The 13,608-nt window shown below is 41.6% G+C and overlaps 4 protein-coding genes across 4 annotated transcripts; 2 read left to right on the forward strand and 2 right to left on the reverse strand.

The window, feature by feature from the left end:
- Positions 1 to 1,662: 1,662 nt before the first annotated feature.
- MELLADRAFT_67764 (uncharacterized protein) lies at positions 1,663 to 1,971 on the reverse strand (the record flags this gene model as incomplete). Its single annotated transcript, XM_007416141.1, has 1 exon — positions 1,663 to 1,971. One exon carries the CDS (start codon positions 1,969 to 1,971, stop codon positions 1,663 to 1,665), a length of 309 nt encoding a protein of 102 aa, XP_007416203.1.
- A 2,320-nt stretch (positions 1,972 to 4,291) lies between these two features.
- On the forward strand, positions 4,292 to 4,621 carry MELLADRAFT_93206 (uncharacterized protein; the record flags this gene model as incomplete). The annotated part of the gene is made up of 2 exons (XM_007416119.1): positions 4,292 to 4,408; positions 4,490 to 4,621. The coding sequence occupies 2 exons, from the start codon at positions 4,292 to 4,294 to the stop codon at positions 4,619 to 4,621; spliced, it is 249 nt and encodes an 82-aa protein (XP_007416181.1).
- Positions 4,622 to 8,569: 3,948 nt separating this feature from the next.
- Positions 8,570 to 9,466, forward strand: MELLADRAFT_93207 (uncharacterized protein; the record flags this gene model as incomplete). The annotated part of the gene is made up of 2 exons (XM_007416120.1): positions 8,570 to 9,327; positions 9,391 to 9,466. 2 exons carry the CDS (start codon positions 8,570 to 8,572, stop codon positions 9,464 to 9,466), a joined length of 834 nt encoding a protein of 277 aa, XP_007416182.1.
- Positions 9,467 to 9,761: 295 nt separating this feature from the next.
- On the reverse strand, positions 9,762 to 13,026 carry MELLADRAFT_67766 (uncharacterized protein; the record flags this gene model as incomplete). Its single annotated transcript, XM_007416140.1, has 6 exons — positions 9,762 to 10,079; positions 10,139 to 10,195; positions 10,668 to 10,740; positions 10,801 to 11,840; positions 11,907 to 12,686; positions 12,754 to 13,026. 6 exons carry the CDS (start codon positions 13,024 to 13,026, stop codon positions 9,762 to 9,764), a joined length of 2,541 nt encoding a protein of 846 aa, XP_007416202.1.
- Between the last annotated feature and the right edge of the window lie 582 nt (positions 13,027 to 13,608).

Genomic DNA, 13,608 nt, shown 5'->3' on the forward strand with positions numbered 1-13,608 from the left:
GCTCTTCACAATGGTCTTGTACATTAGGGTCAAATGTTGTAGATATGCCGTTCACTATAATCTCGTGGCGAGCTTCTTTCATTGTTAATGTTTTTGAGAATCCCTGTAACCATGTGCGTGGTAAGGCTCTCACTTTTGCTGCGTGAGCTGCAGTTTCGAAGTATACATCGATGTCGTTTGATGGATGGCGTCTTACGCTCTTAATTTCGATGGTCGATTCATCGTCGGAGTTCATTTTTACTTGGTAAGCTCTGAAGGTTGTGTTCAGTTCGTTAATCAGCTTTGCATTCGAGAGGGATGGGTGCGTGATATTAGCACCCGGCTCGTGAATCAAAGTAATCACGTTTGTTGATTTAGCCTTTTGGGCTGGTCTGTGGGGGTGAGATTTTGTCTGTGATGACGTTTTTCCAGATGTGGTGTTGTTGGTTGATGGCGCGTGTTTCGACACTGCCAGTGCATATGATGGGGCCTGTGGGCCTTTCTTTTGTTGTTGTACCGGTTGTGGTTTTCCACTTGTCGTTGTTTGAAGTGACAAGAGCTCCAAGATAGCGTCGAGCTTGTCTTCGGTCTCTTTTCCTTTGAAGATGATCGAACGGCTCTTTTGTTTTGGGCCTGTCAAGGCTTCTGGCGTTGTGAAGTTTCGGCGGGCATCCTCGTACATGACCTGATCGTATACAGCGCCTGTTAATACCAGGATATCGGCCGCTGTCACTACACCAAATGTAATCTTTACCGGGCGGTAAAGAAAACTACTGACATAGAAAAGTCCTGAGGCAACAGGAAGAGAGCTAAAAATCTGAAAAAATATGCTCCTTGTTCCTAGATGTTGGGGCGTCATGATGAGTATTTTTTGTATTTTACACACAGATATTGGTTTATGTACTAACAATAAACGCTGAAAATTATCAAAAACTCACATGTAACAATACCTGAAATTTGGGTCATGAGTATGAAGACAATATTTTGTGGTCTAAAAACTTCAATAACTTTTGCAATTCTGCTCCAAATAACTCGATTTTTGGTTCGTTCAAAAGCTGAACTATTCTCCTTCACACTTCATAATGTTATTAAGGTGCTATCTAGTCATTTAAACACTCTACATATGTTCAAACAGTTCTGCATGAATATCTCTGTAGGATCTTTTTTAGACCAGCTACAGATGTGATGTCTCAATGCAAAATGTAGAGGAAAGGCTCACCTTTTTAATGCACTTCAAACCGAGTGATTTGATTGAGGACTGCAAAAGTTATTGATGTTTGAAGATTCCAAAATCCTGTCTTCAAAATCAAGGGCCAAATTTCAGGTATTGTTACAGGTGGGTTTTTGATGATTCTCAGCCTTTATTGTTAGTACATTAACCAATATCCGTGTGTAAAATACAAAAAAATACTCATCATGACGCCCCAAAATATAGGAACAAGGAGCATATTTTTTCAGATTTTTAGCTCTCTTCCTGTTACCTCAGGACTTTTCTATGTCAGTAGTTTTCTTTACCGCCCAGTAAAGATTACATTTTGTGTAGTGTGTATCGACGTCAACTTGGATCTTTTTCGTCGTTTTCGATTTATTGGCCAATGGGAAGCCTGATTTGACTACTTCCAGGAGCTTGCTGACCAACTCCTTAAGAGATTTGGATTCAGCTCCTGGGCACAGATGAGCGATTCAATTTGATCTAGGAGTTCCCATCAACTCCGTAGCTTGGTTTTCGGCGGTGAGTCCAGCCGAGTCCAACCTGGATCTCTTCTTCGAGAAGTTGCCCAGGTCGGAAACCAGGATTGACGGTGATTGGGTGAGTCCTTGGGACAGACTCTCTTTATCGAAAACAAGGGGGGTAGGAGGGCCAGTCGATTTTTCCTTTTCTTGAGGACCGACTGGGTTAATAAACGCGTTGGACGCGTCGCGAGTTGGAGTATCGACCCTTAGGGTGCTCTGCTCCTTCTGGCCCGTGTCCAGCGCGTCGTCGAACTCCATGTCGTTTGCTATCGCGTGAGGGAGGTGAGTCGAGGGCGGTGAAAAACTTAGGATAATGGAATTTTGAAATCTGGACGAGTACTGGCGCAGTCACGGGTCGGGTCACGTGACTAATTGCGAATTTGTGGTCGAGCTTGTCTCTTGCATAGCGCAGGATGAATGCACATAAGTCGTAATGTTGGAATTACGTTACTGGTTTTAAATCTAGGTATCAAAGTCTGTCATGATCCAGTCTGATGATCAATCGAGTCCAGTGATAACCTGGAAGTTTGATCGATCTGTGACTTCTCATCCTGCTGCACATGTCAATTTACCACCCAATTTACAAGAGTTTGACCAAATTTGCCCACAAAATTGAAAACTTCGGCAATTTGCTCGGGAATTTCAGAATTTCAAGGGAATTTGTTAATAATAGCTTTGAGGACCTCTTTGCCCGTCATCACACGCTATCGTGACAGGCAACCGGGGTGGGCAAAAGCCTAAACTTCAAACAAAAAAATTATTTTGCGGGGCCGTCACAAGTTGTAAGAATGAAATTGTGTTTCTGGTTCTAAATCTAGGTATCAAAGTCTGTCATGGCTGATCACCCGAGTCGGGTGATAACGTGGAAGTTTGATTGTGACCTCTCATTCTGCAGCCTGCACATATTTATATCTGCGAGCGGCGTCTTTCTTCCGGGAAGGCAAGATTATTCAACAAATGTTATCCTCACGGACAATACTTATATGTTTAGCTTTAGGGTTGATTGCTTCGTTCAAATCCCATCCCAAAGAGTGCGCGCCTTCATCTCCTTCACCTTTTCATGGATAGTTTCTTCAGGGGTATTATTGACAAGCTCTTTTTCATCACCTAGCTATTTACAAACTTTTCTGAATGTAGTCCCGAAGTACGATACATGCGCCCCTCCCAATGGACCAATACCTTCTTCAAAGCCTGGTGATGCACCTTTTGTCAGTATTCACGTGTTTTTCGTTTTGTGTATCTAATAATTTCCTCGTGAAAAGAGCGGACACCACGATTTACTGAGATCCAACGGCGCATGGTTGTAGTCGCAAGGGCAAAAGTCTTACAAAAGTGCCATCCACTGTCCGCGGGGTATTCGAGACATGTCAAGAGGTGAGGCACTCTTGTTTACACCAGAAGAATTTTGAATTAAACTTACTGAACGTTTTTAGGAATCGTTCTAATGGTTCCTTGCACGAGTGAGTGGATGGGTTCTTTTCAAGATTTGACATATTCAGGCATTCAACACCTGCTGCGATGTTTTAGGCGCCAATGGCGCGGCAGTGTTTTCCAAAGTAGAACAACCCTTTTCTCAGAGTCTACTCACACATCCAAGTTGAATTGTGGTGTACTTTTTTCACCAGACTCCATTCCTTACACATCTGCCAGAAGCCGTTTTTGACGTATGTTGGGTAGATCTACCATGTACGCAGACTGTTTATGACCTAGAGTATCGCTATTAGGCCTTAGCTCACAATCAGTCTGCACATCTCAGCAAACAGTCTAGGCGATATGAAAGAACTTCAGGTTCGTGGTTCTATCCCTGAAAGAGATTAAGATCAGACTTCAGTCTGATGTAAGAAGACTGATGTATGATCGAAGAAACCACAATCTAATGAAAGGAGATTGTGCGAAACAAATTGAGTTCGATGAAGAAAGAAAACAACACAGTGAGGAAAACAAGTTGTTTATATATAAAACTCATCGAACACAATGTAATGACGTCATCTTCATGATGTTAGAAAGAAATCTATGATCTATTATGCGAATGTAAACATACGCGTCCTGCAATCCAAGAGCCATCGCTACGCGATGCTCAATTATATGCAGCTCGCTGGGGAGTTCGTAGCGTACTCTGTTAGCTACCTCGCCAGCTCATCATCTAGTGGCAAGATACATGTTGTGGGCATAGTCAAGGCGGTTTAAACGTTAGCGAGCCTTCCGTTTTATGTGTTCTAAGACTAACCCCCATCCCGACTGACACCTTGACTGATTTATAGGCACATTGGGCCATCAGTCAGTCAATTCCTCCGAAATTTGTTGGCGGTCCTGGGTGGCATCACATCTTAACGTCTTGTTTGATTTAGCTTTTTGGCCATCTATCCGAAACCAAATTATTAACCTTGTGACGATAGGCACACCACACAGAGGATCTGTTGCCATCGATCACATCAGCAGCTTGTTGGATGACATAGGAGGAGGTTTGGCTTATCTCTTGCAGATGCGACAGGTGGGCTTCTTTTATAGAAAATAGCCTACAAGATGCTGACATTCAATCAAACTCATACATGAATTTTGACATCAGAGCTCTAGATACATGAGTGCAGTGTTCAACAGAACTGCCGAAAATGGTGGACTGGAGACTTTAGTTCCAACCACTTCGATTTTTACGCTTTTGGATGAGTTCATCTTACCTCAGGCATCGAACTCCACCGTGAGTTTTTATTACATACTCGTATTTCAAACGCTTGAGCAACTCCGATCAACAATTTTTGATATCTTGCGACGCATCTAGGGTCCCGCTTATCTGTCCGGAGCTTCAAACATTGCTATCCAAGATGCATGTGGGAGAAAGCGTATCGTAGATCACTTGTACGCCTTGGCTCTGTCTGCATTGGCTGACGAAGATGATAAGGGGTTCGACTGATTGTGTATATCTTTTCTTGGAACCTTAAGTGGAATCATCCTGGATATGGCTACGTACGGTGTGGTGATCTATTTATGATATTAAGCAAAAAAATTAATCATCTTTACTTTACCAGTTTATTAGCAAACTTCAATATAGCAGAGAATTCAAAATTCAGGTTTTCAGATCAATTGAAGCTCTTAGAGGCTTATGTATACTTATTAGCTCATTATTATGTCATCTTATTTCAAAATTATTATTAAGATCAACATAGTTTACTTACAAAGTTATTACAAAAAGACAGAAAAAGAAAAGATAAGAAAAATTCGAAAATATAGGTGTAAAAGTTGGAAAATGGTTTTTAGCTTATTTATAATTAAGTTATGGGTTTTATAAGGTTAGAATATGAAAGAACAACAGTTTATTATACAGGAACAATTTTAATATTCAAGGTTGATAAGGGGAAACAGAGGTTATTAGCAGAAAGGTACTTTTTTGAAGTTGGTAAACAAGGGTTAGGCGTGTAGTTTACATATGTAATGGTGGTAGTGATGGAATTTAAGGTTGCCAAGAGGATTTTCCGGGATTTTTAAGGTTATAGAAGATGATGTCATATTACATGAGCAAGGAAAAGGGAGTAGCAGCTGTGAAAAGTGAAGAAAATAGGTGAAAATCGTCGAAAATGGAGGTTTTCAGCTAATTACATATGTCAAATGACGTCAGAATAAGTTGGTAGATGGCTCATTCAACGCAGAAGAGTGGATTACATAATGTACAACCTTTGAATCATTAGTAACGGAGGTGTATGTAAAAAGTTATAAGGGAAATAAGAAATTGGTGTGAATCTCGAATTTACAGTCACAAGACACATGTAACACCAAAAACCTTAACTTCACAACTCAATATCTTACTCATCACTCATCAGAAGTAGGTCTTATAGGTGTCAGAAATGATCAGTAACACGTGGGCTACAAGATGCACTTTAGTAATCAAGAATTGGAGCACATCTGAAAAAATTCGTAATCTCAAAAATTGGGTTTCAGCTAGTTTACAAGGAAAAAATCACCTGTATCCATCTTAAGAAGTGCTGTACATAACATCATTGCGTCATTGATCACTTTTGGCTGTGAAAATTACATCATACATTAGTAACAAGATCATTACATTGCGTCATTACATGGTTTTTAGGGTTATTTAGGCGGATTTGATTGGTTTTTGAGGCTGTTGACTGTTGTAAAGATTGTTACATGTGGATATAAGTACTCCTTGATGATTTTGGGATTGTAGCGCCCTTTTCTGCATCTTATACCTTTGTTGTAGTGTTATAAATCATCATTTATTTACTATATTTGTACTAAGATCACTTAAATCCGCCCCTTCAAAAGCAAGGAGAAATTTATTTACGTGTGTTAAAGACTACAAGTCTAATTGGGAATAATACTTACAACAGTATTGCTAGTAATAAACATAGTGTGTGACTTTTTTGCGCTTAAAATCTGGGAATAATACTTAACAACAGTATTGCTTTATTTCTCTGGTGCCTTTTATCCTTTTCTCTGTTATCACAAAGTGGTCAGCAAGTGCCCTTGTGCTGGTTTCTTTGAAGAAGGCAGTCTTTAGGCAACTTCTACTATATTACACGTAGTAGATTATCCCTTCTTAGGTGTTGTAAAGCTCTTGTTGAGCTTTAAATACTACAACGGATTGGTTTACGATGCTTTGAGCCATGGTTGACCAGCAAGTCTTGAAACCTTTGACCGCTAACTTAACACAAGTCCCAATTCTCGCAGGGCTTTCTTACCTTCGCGAGCTCGGTGCCCTGGAGAGGGACTTGGGACTAATCGACTACTTTTGGTGGTGGAGCAGGAACCCGAAAAGCCCCGCTCGGGTAAATCCCATATACAGCCTTGTATCTACTGTACTTTTCACGCTACACTATTTCTGAGGAGACGAAAATCTCCATAAGTTCGAATAGAACAACTTTGGTCTTTGAACGAGGTTCATTGAACCTATGTGAGTCTTCTTGCAAGAGAAATGCATTCAAGTGATAAATTTCGAGTGCAAATCAAGGCAGTTACCAGTTAAATCCAGTCAAAACTGATTTAACTGGCTTCAAAATGGACTGGTCGTGAGTACGTTGACGTCAGACAGTCTCACCATCCACCTTCAGTTTCTATGGGGCCTCCTCAGCATTCTACCGACATCGAGGCAAATGTGGATGCCATATTATCAGCTTTTGATCCCGACTTCAATTGGGAAGTTGAAGATGAGCAGCTAACCACCGATGCTCGACATACTGGGCGTGTACGCCTGAGCAAACACATACTTAAGCTGAAATCTAGCTCACTTCAAGCCTTGATATATCGAGTGTTTCGCAAGCGTTACAACCAAGAGGCAAAGCCCCTGCAGGTGTATGTGGTCGAACAATTGGTCAGAGGACATAACGTTTTCTTCCATGCGGGTACAGGGTTTGGGAAAACGAGAATTGCGGAGATTTACTTCTGGTTGCATGGGAAACGTAAAAAACCGCTGTATCTAGTTCTGAACCCTCTAGATGCTCTGGGAGATAACCAGGCACGTAATGTTATCTGTCTAACTGGCAAAGCTTAGGTCAATAATTGAATACTGACAGTCGCAGATCTGCAACTGTGCTTCAGGTGACCGAAAAAATTGGCGCCGGAATAGCTGCTTTCAACTGTACTGCGGAAACATTCACCGAGAAGACGGTAGAAGATATTCAGGACGGTGCTTATACTGTGTTATATGTTGTATGTTCAATTTGATCTTGGTATGCAGCCGTACTATCTCAGGAACTGATCTTGAGATATTTCTGTATATACATAGAGTCCAGAAATATTCCTGAACAACGAAACATTCAGGAATATGTATTTTAGTCAATGGTTCCGTGATAGATTGATCTTAAAAGTCGTCGATGAGGCGCACATGATATATACTTGGGGGATTGTTGAGAGCGGTCATAAAAATTTACCTTGGGTGAAGAGCGTACAAGACGCAGGCATCTTTCGTCCTTCGTATGGCAAGATGGGAATGCGACTAGCAGCCACCGATCGAGTTCCACTGCTGTTAATGTCGGCAACCTGTCCACCAAGGCACCGCGATCTAATCTATGCTAACTTGAAAATCAGAAGAGAGGATATTAAGTACATAGAAGGGGAAATCGCTCGCCCTGAGATTACAATCTTACGATCACCAATGCGGAAGTCTCGAGATTCACTTGAGGATCTCTTAGATCATTTTGTACTCAAGACTGAGCTGATTGATAGTCAAGTTCCACCGACTCTCATCTATTGCAAAACTAGAAAGTTGACTATGACGGCGCTGAAGGTACTCAATCGTGCACGTGGGGTGGCAAAAGGCAAATTTGATCCAAAGAGCACATTTGCACGCAGGTATCATTCAAATACGGGACCTACCGACAAGATAGCAAATATTTCTGATTTTTCGAAATCAGTTTATCCTGTAATCTCCTGTACTTTAGCCTTAGGCCTCGGTCAAAACTGGACTCGAGTTCGACGTGTGTTTCAAATGGGAAGAGCGGACGCTGCCGCTGTTTCACAAATCATTGGGAGATGTGGCCGCAACGGTCAGCCAGGCGTGGCAGTGTTCTACGTTGAAAAGCATCGACACAATGGAAAGAATTCAGTTTCTGAATTCGAAGGGATAAACAAATTTTCAGATGACAACCTGATGGATGGCTTGGCAGTCACTCCAGTTTGCTTACGTATTGCGTTCACACTGTGTAATTTGTATGTTCTCCTATATATATATAGTTAGGAAGCCTGATAGCCGGCTGATGTTTCCATGACTCTACACAGAATTGGAAAGATTCCGATGAGCGTCAATGAGGACATTTATGTAGCAGAGAAAGCACGACAAGCTAAAGCTGGGATGTGTGCTTGTTTCTGCTCTAACTGCAAGCCTGAATCATTCGAACAACTGATTTCACGAATGAAATGGCTCAATAACAACAATTTTGATGCAGGCCTTCAGAAACCTGAGTCCTTACCCAACTCAACTTCTGCACGCTTAAGATTGGAATCGAAAGGTGATGAGGAGGAAGGGCTTGAAGAAACGAACCATGAAAATGATCCGGATGCGCCTATCATCAACCGAAAATTCAATGCTCCACCTCCACTCAGGATTGAGTTAATCCCGCTGGCTGAACAACTAGCTCTGACAATCAATGATCATCATAAAACGGTGATGGGCAAGGCTGATTGCCTAAGGTCATCAAATTATGTTGACGAAGACGATATCAGGCGCATCTTGGATAGGATATACACCATTGAGACTGATAAAGATGTGTATAACATACTTGGTTGTGATATCCTAGCGGGCGGGGTGGCAAAGTTATTCAATTCAATTCAGGAATGGAAGACAGGCACGATAGGATCTCAAGCGATCTCTCAGATGCGCGCGAGGGAAGCCGCGACTCGATTGGAGCAGGGTAGGACTCTGGCTAGACTGCAAAAACAACAAGCAGAAAGAGTAGAACGCGAGTCGAAGATGAAGGAGGCTCGCATTCTAACTGACCAGAAAAGAAAAAAAAACAAAGAAGATAGTCTTGCGGAGAAGGAAGCAAAGAAGCAACGAAAAGAGCAAAGTAATGAAAAGAAGAAGATGGCAGCTAAGCTTAAGGACGAACAAGAAACCCGGCGGATTGTGAACGCGCGGATGATTGCCGGTCTATCAGCAGGAAAAACAATGTGAGTGTGCTTGAAATCCTAATTTGATGACTTGAAGCTAATCGGCTTGATTTGACATAATAGGAGGGAGGTTGAAGCTGATGAAGAAATGATTAGGTCACAGCAAAGTGGCCTAGATAACGCTACACAAGGCTCTTGAGAGCTAGCATGACTTATGTTTTAGCCTACAAAGCTTTCAGGTGCTTAGAACATCAATAAAAAATAATATTTCGTTATCTTATCCGTATCTTTCTGGTTCAAATGATTTATTACAAATGCTTTCAATCAAATCTGGCAAAGTTGTTTGACTTATAAAAATATTTTACTTGTGTATCATAATCAATATAATTTTAGTATCAAAAGTATTTAAAAACTCGTATGAAATGATATAATTTACTGATAATGTGTCTTCTTGAATCTGGATGTGCTGGCTATGAGACTCCGAGTCACATCTATTAGTCTGAGTTTGACTCGTTTCCACTACTATCAACCACTTCATCTTCTTGAGGATGAGAACCGCCTGCAGTTGGCCAATGAAACTTGGCAAGTTTTCCTTCGCGTGCAAACGCACGCAACTTCTTGAGACCACCAGCATACGTATCAGCTGGCCTACCTTTAGGCAGGGTTGAAGCTGGGGTACACTTAGCAAGGTCGTGTTGGTGAGCCATCCTAAGGAAAGTCCTCATAGACGAGTGATTGATGAGGTTGTGGTGGGACTGATACACATCATTTAATCCTGAACGTCCCTTAAGGCGATGGAGAAATTCTTGAAGCTAATGTAGTATGATGAGCATCTGTAGTGGAGAATACAGAAAGATAAAAAAGGACTCACTAAGGGAACATTGATGGAATAGAGATCTTGAAGACGCTTAATTGATGTTCCAGTACCCTGTACAGAAACATATTCAAACATCACATCATTAAAATTAGGTGAGAAAGGACACAAAAAGATTTTTGCTTACGCAGTTATTATAAAAGAATTTTACCCAAAAATTTTGAACCTCAAGGAAGAAGTCCTTTGCTACAAAGTGTCCTTTACGGCCGCTTGGACACACAAGTAAGTTGTATTTAATTACATCAGAAATCTCTTTGGGTAGTGTCTGGTTGAGTAATATGATCAAACGTGGAAGATAGTTGGCGTAATGTTTCAATTGGCTCATTCCATGAGCAATCACACTCCACCTTTTCCAAACATGTATCATACGACCCACATCACCAGCAGACATCAATCGATTTCCTTCAACTACAGTTGCAAAGTCTTGCAACCGTAGGAGGAATCTGAGATGTTTTTCATCATTAGTATCCTCGGCGTTTTGAATAGCAGCTGGGCCAAAAAATTGATCATATGTTTGATCAATCACTGTCTTCATTTTATCGGCAGTCAATTTCACTCGATCTTTTCCTACGGTCTCAACATCAAGTTGCATGACTCGCCTGCAGATGTATTAGCTCATTAGAAACAATTAGCAGTAAGTAATGATATGTATTACTTACTGGATGCACAGGGTAATCGAGCCTTCGTGGAGGCGTTCCATTGATTTGATCATGGCAGTAAAATCTTTCTTGCTGGTTGGCTTGTCATAGCGACCTCCAAGTGCTTCGATTCCTCTCCAAGCGCCCATATCTTTTTGATCAAGATGTGTCCCCCAGTGCCCAAGAAGGATTGCTTGAGAGATGTTCCAAAGAACATGAGCTGCACCAAGTATCATTAGTATATGTTGGAAGCTTTCCGGAGGGCTTGAGCACGGATCTCGTTCCTCGACAACACTCAAAACGATTCTTGCGGTTCCTAAGTCACCTTCCCAGACTTGGGCACAGCTGGAAAACTTTTCTCGAGATAAACCGGTCTGTTGCAATACAGCATTGTATAACTCGCCTACGCCTGCAGTCGAGTTATCGGAAGCCGACATCATCTTGAGCATCATGATATCGGGTTTTTCAGCTGGAAGTTCTTGGACTGGAGGCGGGTGTCGGTATGGGATCTTGCTCGTATCGATAGGTTCAGCTATGTATCTAACCATTACTTGTGCGATTTGAGACTTCAAGGTAAGTTCCCAATCTTGCACTTCGGTAGGTGATGGTAAGATGTTTGAGAGATTAATTTCGTTTTGGCTGGCGTTGTTTAGGATGGCTTTCAGCTTTTCTGAAGTGAAAGCTTCAGGACTGATGGAGATACCTTCAGGGATCTTCGGTCGATGTATGTAGCCCCAAGAGCCATGCCACATAGTACTCTCCTTCTCTACAGATGTGGTATGGATGTGTTCTTGGAAATCAATGTTGTCGAGGGTGATAAAGGGAGCTAGCCAAGTTTCTTCTCCCATGAAAGCGATAATGTTTTTCCTCAATTCCTCTCCTATGTGACGTAAAGCGCGTATAGCTGTCTTTCGATTGACTGCAAGGCCTATGTAGTTCAAATATGCGTTGACTCGTTCAGAAACGCCACATGCAAGCATGGTAAGACCATTTTCAACCTGAAGTGCGTTCACACGCCGATTGCAGATGTTAGCAACCACATTACAGATAGTACGCGCCACCTAGAACATGTTCAATCATATAAATAAGCACAAATTGTCTCAAGATTCCATGAAGACTGGGCTTACCGACTTATGTCGAGTGTTGACATTCTCCGAGTGATCCTTGGATTTGCGGTACACATAACCTTCCCAATTCTCGACGTATTGATCATCCTCTCTTAAAGCTCCAGTGACACCTACATCTGAGACTCCGAGTGGATCAGGATCCACAGCTTTATCTGAATCAGAATCCAATTCCAAGTTGATATTTTGATTGGTAGCAGAGTTCAGAGTGGATTGTGAGTTTGACAATTCTTGAGACGAATCAATAATATCTCTATCTAATTCTAGATTCTGTTGACCAGAATGTTGTGTGTTTGGAGATCCTTCGGTTGAATCATCAATATTTAATTCTAATCTGTTATTTTGATTGAGTGCTGAAGGCAAAGTAGGCGAACATTCTGATTCATCGATAATCATTGAATCCTTATGTCTGATTGCTTTCAGACCTAATTGTAAGTTTGGTGATGTGTTGTACGAATCAATCATAGAACTCGAAGAGGTTGTTCTAGGTGAAATGATGTGTTCCAAAGGCAACACCGCCGGAAGGTGTGTCTTTCCGGAGGACTTCTTTCGCTCGCGACGCTCATCGCGTATCTTATTATCCCGCAGTCGGATGAGGTGACTGTAATCGAAAGCCGATTTGATTAGATTGAATAGAAATGGCATCGAGCTTTCAATTGCATCGTTTTGCTTGTTTAAGACTTGGTGATCAAACATAGAAGGAGTCACTTCAGAGGTAGCAATGTAAAACCCGTTTGGCACCTTTCCGGATGGTGGATGCTGGTTCTGGACCAACATAACTGCCTATATTCACAGAAGATATCACTACCACATCTTTAAAAGAATTAAATTGTAGCAATTTAACACTAACCTGGGACAAGATGTATTGGTTCCAATAGACACGCCCGTCCTTCGTCTTGACAATATTAGCTCGTATTGCATCAAGTACCCTTCCGGAGGACTCGAGATTGTTTGTTGAGGACCATGCATTTTGAGCCCTCACTATCACCAGATCTTTTGCTTTTGACAGGAGGTAAGCTTCAAGGAAGCTTTTAGGGGTGAGAAAATTCGATTTAATGTTTTCCAAGATTCGCTGAATGGCTACCAAAGGAACAGGTGACAATCCTGGGGCCTGAGAAGCCATGGCATTGTGCTGAGATTGAGACATTTGATAATATAAATTGTTTGATCTTTTAAAACATAAAACAAAAATGTATAAGGTAGGATTTGATGTATATGAGACGTAGACTGATATGTGAAGAGTTTTGAACATCAAAAGAAAAAGACTTGGTTTTATTTCAAAAATAAAAGACTTATTGCCTGCACATCAAATTTGAAGTTTCAAAATCTTATTTTGTTTGTTCACAGTGCTCAGAGGCACTTAAAAAATATCTGAATAGGCAGATGTGATAGGAATAGGGCCAGCTAGCTCCAGTTAAAATGCTCACGGGGGTTGATTGAGTGGAAGTGGGACTTTTTGAGGTGGTGAAAAAGTCTCCACGCCAAACTCAAATTTGAGGAGTCCTGCTCGACCACCAGGCCCGGCCGTTTAGTCCTAAGTCCCTCACCAGACCCCCGAGCTCGCGAGGAAAAAGGGTCTGACTGTGGGACTTAGTTAAGTTAGCTTTGACCGTAAGTGGAAGTAGTTGCCGAACCATTATAATCACCAGTGCTTGACTCACACTGTATCTACCGCATCGATATCAGGATCTTACTGTGAAGGTCA

This window comes from Melampsora larici-populina, assembly GCF_000204055.1.
Source record: "Melampsora larici-populina 98AG31 unplaced genomic scaffold MELLAscaffold_57, whole genome shotgun sequence".
NCBI lineage: Eukaryota > Fungi > Basidiomycota > Pucciniomycetes > Pucciniales > Melampsoraceae > Melampsora > Melampsora laricis-populina.